The 6874-nt window shown below is 45.4% G+C and overlaps 1 protein-coding gene across 2 annotated transcripts; it reads right to left on the bottom strand.

Annotated features, from left to right (window-relative positions):
• Nucleotides 1-2661: 2661 nt before the first annotated feature.
• Nucleotides 2662-4903, bottom strand: AMER2 (APC membrane recruitment protein 2). 2 transcript variants are annotated; one of them, XM_090275708.1, is made up of 2 exons: nucleotides 4141-4903; nucleotides 2662-3762 (listed from the first exon to the last, which is right to left on the bottom strand). In XM_090275708.1, the coding sequence occupies exons 1-2, from the start codon at nucleotides 4901-4903 to the stop codon at nucleotides 2894-2896; spliced, it is 1632 nt and encodes a 543-aa protein (XP_090131834.1). In that variant the 3' UTR covers nucleotides 2662-2893. The 2 variants fall into 2 exon arrangements, with proteins under 2 accessions (XP_090131834.1, XP_090131833.1); XM_090275707.1 differs by having other exon boundaries at nucleotides 2662-4903.
• Nucleotides 4904-6874: the final 1971 nt, after the last annotated feature.

The raw sequence follows: 6874 nt of genomic DNA, 5'->3' as shown, positions 1-6874 counted from the left end.
AGACAATGCATTAATAATAACTGGAATGGAAATCTGTTAAAATTCTAAAAACACTCTCTACGAACATGAATGACAGAAAGTAGCCTGTGGCACAAAAAAAAGAAAAACAGCGATGATCCCTTGTCTATGGTTGGAAAAGGCTAAGACATACTCTTCCTGCATTGGTCCTGATTTCCCATCAAGTGATTGAAGGCATTTAATTCATTGCCTGAATCCTTTATTTGATTGGTGTAGGTAGAATACTTAAAGATATAGAATTAAAAACATAAAAAATACATGAAAAGAAGCATAAGAAAAGAAAATATTTTAAGTCTTGTATAAATAGTTAATGGAAAAGCAAAGGGAAATTAAATTTTGCTGGCATCTTCTTTTACTTATATAAAGAAGACACAGAATAGCAGCGTAAATGCAGAAATAAGCCCCAAATCTGTGAAAGCAAAAATGGTTCGTTCCAGTGCTTACAAAATAAATAGATTGCTTTTACTATTACAATACTCTCAGAAGTACTTCAGGTATTCTTAACTTTCGAGTACAACTGAACAAATGAGTAATCATAACTTTGTCATGGATTTGTACTGAGGAAAATATAACCCTTGCAAGGAAATGCAGAAGAAGAAAGTAAAGATGCTTTGTTTTACAGCTAGGAATACAATTTATATTCTTTCCATTCACTAGGGGAAACTGAACGTATTTTGAGTCTAAATAGTACTATTAGTGTTAAATCAAATTTAAATCTCTTTCTCTAGACAGAAATAATTTCAGAGACTTCCAAGTTTTCAGTAGATGCTTTTTTCTGATAGTTTGTGCACAGCTGAGTGCATGAGTACATGAGTGTAAGCTGCTTTATGAATTCCTAGTGGTATATTCAGAGTTCTTAAGGCTATGTCTGAGCACAGGGCCTCATTTATAGACACAAGAAAATTAAACATTAAAACATTTCTTTGAAATAACATTAAGGACCAGACAATGCAGTAAGCCAGTAATCTGACTAATAGAGAAATTCAGCAAAACTCTACCACCTTTTCTAATCAAATCATTGCAGATTCAAAATGGGGACCTGCTTTGTGTTACTGGCTCAAAATTGTTTTCCTTTGATATCTGTTTATTTTGTTACTTCCTTCATATTATTTAAATAAGTTTTCATATACTTAACTTGCCTTATTCTTTCCTTTGTAAAACAGAAAACAAACTTAAAAAACATGTAATATCAGTTCATTATTTAGACAATCTCTCTAGAAAATGAGAATTATATAGAAGTGTTGATGTCATTTACATATGTGTAGTTTCCCTTAAATATGAATCACCTCCCACTGGAAACTCTGCTCTTTTGATGAAATACACTTAAGTAAATTTCATATGATATTATAGAATCATTATACTGCAATAGCATTCCAGGAACTGCTTTAGTTTATCACCCAAACTACCTAAGCGTATAGGAACCTTTTCTGAAATAAATGTTTCATCTCAAATAATAGAGAATGTACACAAAGTAAGCCACTTTTCAAAAAATATTGGAATAGTGTTTACAATACATAAACTTGCCAATGCTATATTCTGAGCATACCTATCTCAATCATAAGTCCATAAAGCAGACATCAAATGACATTTAAAAACTATATTTTTCTATTGTTATTTGTTATGTATTCCTTACTTTGAAGTCCCCATACTGAGGGACAGTTGAATCCAAAGTTTTTTATAACTAAGGTAAAATCTCCGAAAAACCAAGGTTTGGGGTAAGAAACATACAGACTCTTACCCAAGACAAGGCAAAACCATTGCTCTGGAACATCAACACAATAGTTGTTGTGTGTGTGTGGTGTGTGTTTGTTTTCCTGCACTGAGAGCCAGAGAACCCATATAAAACAAAAACAGAATTGCTTCAGGTTACAACACATAAAAGAATAAATAGCAATAGTTTGGGTACAGTTACCATACCTAGCTATAAAACCAGATTTTAAACTTGAAGTTATGGACAGATTATCAAGTGTTAACAGCTGGATAAACTGTAAAATATGGCTTATCTACACATGAAAAGGTGAAAGTTTATAAATGCTAAAATACTGGGTCTGTTGACATTTAATGAAATATTTCCCCAATCCTGATTTCTGCATGGGGTAGGAAAAATAAAAAAGGAAAAACCTGCTCTGCTGAGCCTTTTCCCCCCTCAAATGATCTAAACCAACCAAACCAAAACTCTCCTTTCCTGTCTCATTAGATATTTACCTATTTGCATACCTAGCAACTGAAAATAGGAAATTTTTCTGCCAATCAATGATGCCCTCTGCCCCTCAGGTAAATAAATACCTGTTGTGTTTTTGGTTTTTTTTTTTTTTTTTCAGCTTCCTAGGTGTTTTCCTCACAGTGATACAGCAAAGGGTGTTTTTTGTTTTGTTTTTTTTTCCTGGAAAGGAAAAGAGGGGGAAAAAAAGAAGGAAGGAAGGGAAGTGTCTTGGAAGAGGAGGACTCCTCTGGTTCTTGCAGTGGTTTGTCCAGGACATCTGGACCCTGGCATGGCTAAACATCATGGCGTGATGCTTACTTCGGTTTGGTTAAGTCCTGTTTTCTGCAAAGGCAAGTAAAGGTGACTTCCAAATATTCAGTGCATTAAAGAAAAAAGAGGGAAAAATTAGTTTTAAAACGGTTTAAAAAGAAAAAAAGTGCTTGAAAATAATTCTCAGGGACTTATCTTGGGAAGAGAATCCCATGTGCAGTGTGGCATCCCCTCTCTAGTGTCTCCTACTCCAAGAGGTGACAAAGACCTCCTCGGTCCAGGGTCTGTAGTAGCGACAGTCCTACAAAACCTTTCTTTAGGGAAAGCAAAACTTATTTTAGTGGTTTCCGGGGAAGGTTGTATTCCTTGACATGTGGTCCATTCAACTCGGCCTTGGGGACCTCACAACTTTTTGGCACTGTCGTGGCACGCCGCTGCCCGGATAGTGGTCCCAGCCAAGCCTCGGCTGCTGACCCTGCGGACCAGCACTTTAGACACCGGGATTTTTGTTCTGGGCACCTCGCTCCTGGCTGGTTGCTGATGCACCACAGGATGGCTGGATGGAAGGTTCGCGAGGTGCTTGACGCTGATAGGGATTTTAGAGTCCTTCAGCAAACTGCCTGGGGTTCGCAGTGGGCAGGTGATGGTGACCGGGGAAACAGGCTTTAACCGGGACACGCAGGATGTCTCCTCGTTGGCAGGAAGGGCTGCTGGGCTTCCATCGGGATCCGCGTAGAGATCATAGAGCGCGTCCCCGCTGTAGCTATCTCTGGGGATGCCAGCCTTTTTCCCACTGCTTGCGCTCTCTTCCTCTGGGCCTGGAGTGGTGGAATCCCAGTATCCCTCATCACTGTTGGGTACGCCTTCTTGCTGCTCCTTCTGCAGGTGCTTAGGCTCCTCCTTGGGGTGGGACTCGATGGGAATCCGGTTGAGTCTCCTGCGCTTGACCAAGGACACTTCCTTGGCCACTTCTGCACACCTGGTGTCTTTGGAGGTCTCCGGTACCACCTTCGTGTCCAGTGCTGCCGCGGCCTTAACCGGTCCCTCTTGGAGCCCTTGTCCTTGGTCCTCAGTCTGGGAAAGCATGTCCCAGAATTCCTGGAGATAGGTGTCGTCCACCTCATCCGGGCTCGCCATCTCCTCCCCTCCTCCTTGGTAGGCCACCACGCTGGCGTTCTTTTTAGAGGCAACTGGCTTGCCTGGCCCAGGGGCATGCTTGTCACAGCTGGGACCTGCCTCCTCCTCTTGGTCTGCAATAATATCTCCACAGCCTGTAAGAGAGTCAAAGCTTTTCAGTGAAGTCACGTCAGAAAACATCAAACAAATACGATCGGCCGATGGGTCTGAGGGTGGATCAACAGAGGAAGGGTCAGGGACGGCAGACGCCCGGCCGCTGCCACAGTCAGAGTCGACAAGGGGGACAGTCTTTATCGGAACGTCACCTGTCCTGGATGCATCCTCGGCCGTCTGGACCTCCCCAACGCCCAGTTCGGGGGCTGCCCGGGGATCCTCGGCGCGCTGATGCCCCGCGGCGTCCTCTCCCTGGGCGCTGGTGGCGCTAGGGACCCCGGGGCTCTCGGCCTCTCGGCAGTGGGGTACTTCAGCGCGATCGGCGGAGGCCGGTCCCGGCTCTCCCCCTCCGGGCTCACCTGCTGGATCTGGCGCTGCGTCCTTGCTGAGCTTCTCCGGCGCGCACGCGGGTCGGGGCGCTTCCTCCGTGACGCACTCCAGGCTGGCCGTGAGCGACCCCGGCAGGGCGAGGCCGCCCGGGCCCCCCGCGCGCGCCTCGCGTTCCCCCTCCTTGCCGCGCTTGTCCTTCCTGTGCCAGCGCACACTGCTGAAGAGCCCTCTCAGCCCCCTCTTTTGTTTGCCGCCAGCCTTGCCTGCATCTACCGTGTCCCCTTTGCCATTTTCGGACCTCCCGTTCTTTTTCAAAAGGGAGAAGAAGCTGTGTGACTTAGCTACCGAGCTGCTGGCTAGCAAGCCCACACTGGGCCCGGCAGCTCTTGGGGGGCCGGGATGCGGACGACCCCCGCCGCGGTCAGCCCCGCCACCGCCACCATCGCCCCCGCCGCGCGGCTCCTCCTTCCTGCCGCTCTCCAGCACCAGCACCTCAGCTAGTCCGTCGTGGGTCCTGCTCCTCACCATGCCCGGCGGACCCGAGCCTTTCCCATCCCCTTTGTTTTTGACCCCAAATATGCTGGGCATGTTGCTACCCGATTTCCTCTTCTTGAATAATTTGAAAGCAGCTTTGTTAATCTTCCCCGACGGCTGCTCCGCGGCCGGAGTTCCGGCAGCACAATCGCAAGGCAAGTCCATGTCTGCCGCAAGGGTCCGGGCACCCGCCTCCTCCTGCCTCCTGCAGACCCCCGCGGACGCGCGACCGCCGCCGCCGCGCGCGCTCGTCTCCATGGAAACCGAGCGGGCTAATCTGCTTTCGTCAGCGGTGGGCTCGCGCCGGACCACTGTCATCCGGATTCTAAATCAACCTGAGCCACGCTGCTGCTGCTCCTGCTGCTGCTGCTGCTGCTGCTGCTGGAAGACACAGAAAAAAACATCTCCCCGCCCGCCGAGGGCTTATATAACAACCTAACCCACTTCCGATCCATCCGACTTGGCTTTGTGCTGTGTAGTGTATTATTGTGGCAAGAGCAGGCAACAGAGCTTTGAGCTGATTGCAGAAATTAAAGTCGTAGTTATGGAATTCAAATTCCAACTAATCTTACCCACCTTCAGTTTCTGCCTCTAGACTTGCTCTTTTACAAAATGTTCCCAAAATGGACCCCCCCAAAAGAATCCAACCTACACAAAACGCTGTCTCCTTATCACCTATTCTGTACTTCATGAATCTTCGTGCCTTTTCCAGGCCCTTCATATGTGCCCTTATCCTTTGGTTACTGACCCCAGCAGGCATGGAGCATGTCTCTTTACATCTGTGTCTTGTCCGGTGCTAAACACAATCTCCAGTGAATGTTGAAGCCTTATGGTTACCTGTTCTGATTCTTGCTACGTAAACACCAGCCATCAAATACCCATTAACAACTCTCTGCAAGGAAATTCCATGGATGGAAGTTGACTGTCCTTTGGGACAAACATGGCTTTTATTCCAGACTCCAGTTCCTGGGGCTGAGGTCACAGAAGCCACCGCCCAGTCTGTATTTGGTCACAATGGAGTAAGCTGAAGATATACTCTCAGGTCTACTCCAGAGGTGGTCCTTGGAATCCAGAGTTTACCTTCTCCTTTTCCATCTTTGCCACTGCCACCTCTCTTCAATACCCCCAGGTCTGTTCCACAGTCCCCTTCCCCTGTGGGGCAGGGAAAAGCCTGGCAGTATCCCGAGTGCCCAGGAGTCTCTGCAGCTACTAGATCTGGGAAAAATAAAATCTTGTCCCAAGGAACAGCCCAATCTGGGTACCTCTTCTGTGTTTTGACTTAGAAGATGACTGCTAAGTTTCAACTTTGACATCTGATTTCATAATGCTGGATGAGGGTTTATTAGCAAAACAAAAAATAAAGTGAAAATGCATGTACATATATATAATCTATATGTTGAATATTATTTTTAAATGTGTCATAACATTTATTGCTATTTATTAAATAGTATTTAATACTATGTCATATTACATATATACAAATATCAGTCTTTTCCTGAACCATCTTGAGCTTCATCTTTTGTGTGCTATGCGCACTATATCCAGCAACCATAATCACTATCTTTGCAGCCATTGCATAGAACACAGATGGTTTGAATTTCAGCCTTGGGGTTATTACCTATATACTTACCCTTTCCTGTTGATTTTTATCAAGAAGACTGTTTTGTAAAATTAAGAAGTCAGTGAGTTTCGATTCAGGAGAGGTTTTCCTTCCCAGCATTGTAATTTCATCAGCTCTCTCCCAATCTTAGCCTGCACCTCTCCCAGACAGGGTGTAAGGCTGAGACCAGAGAGAGGCTGTTCCCAATTCCAGTTGAGCACTTGCCATGATGAATCAGGGGCCTCACTGCCTTGGAGGAAAGAACAGGTGTGAAGAACTATAAAGAGAAACTCATTTGTCATCTCTCCACAACCTTTTGAGGACAGTTGAAAATCTTTCTCAATTTTTTAAATACACACCATACAATTGCTTAGCTACTGGTTACTACATAACTGTGTCAGTCTGGAAGAGTTTATGACTGGAATCAGAGAAAAGTACTGGAGTCTATAAATATCTCCTCTTCTTCAGTCCAGAGCAAAGAATCAGAGAAGGTGAACCTGCTTAACCACTGGGAGCTCTGACCTAGCAGAACAGGACATTTATTTACATGAGAATCCTTGAGCCCCCTGGGAGAAATTTGGCAAGGACTTTGGGATGCATATCATTCCTCTGGGACATAGGCATCCAAA

This window comes from Furipterus horrens, unplaced genomic scaffold (assembly GCF_987537825.1).
Source record: "Furipterus horrens unplaced genomic scaffold, mFurHor1.1.pri manual_scaffold_4, whole genome shotgun sequence".
Lineage (NCBI taxonomy): Eukaryota > Metazoa > Chordata > Mammalia > Chiroptera > Furipteridae > Furipterus > Furipterus horrens.
This window is presented reverse-complemented; position numbering and strand designations above follow the sequence as displayed.

Bases quoted from the DNA above. Each gene is read 5' to 3' on its own strand.
- AMER2 (XM_090275707.1), bottom strand. From the start codon at position 4,903: ATGGAGACGAGCGCGCGCGGCGGCGGCGGTCGCGCGTCCGCGGGGGTC.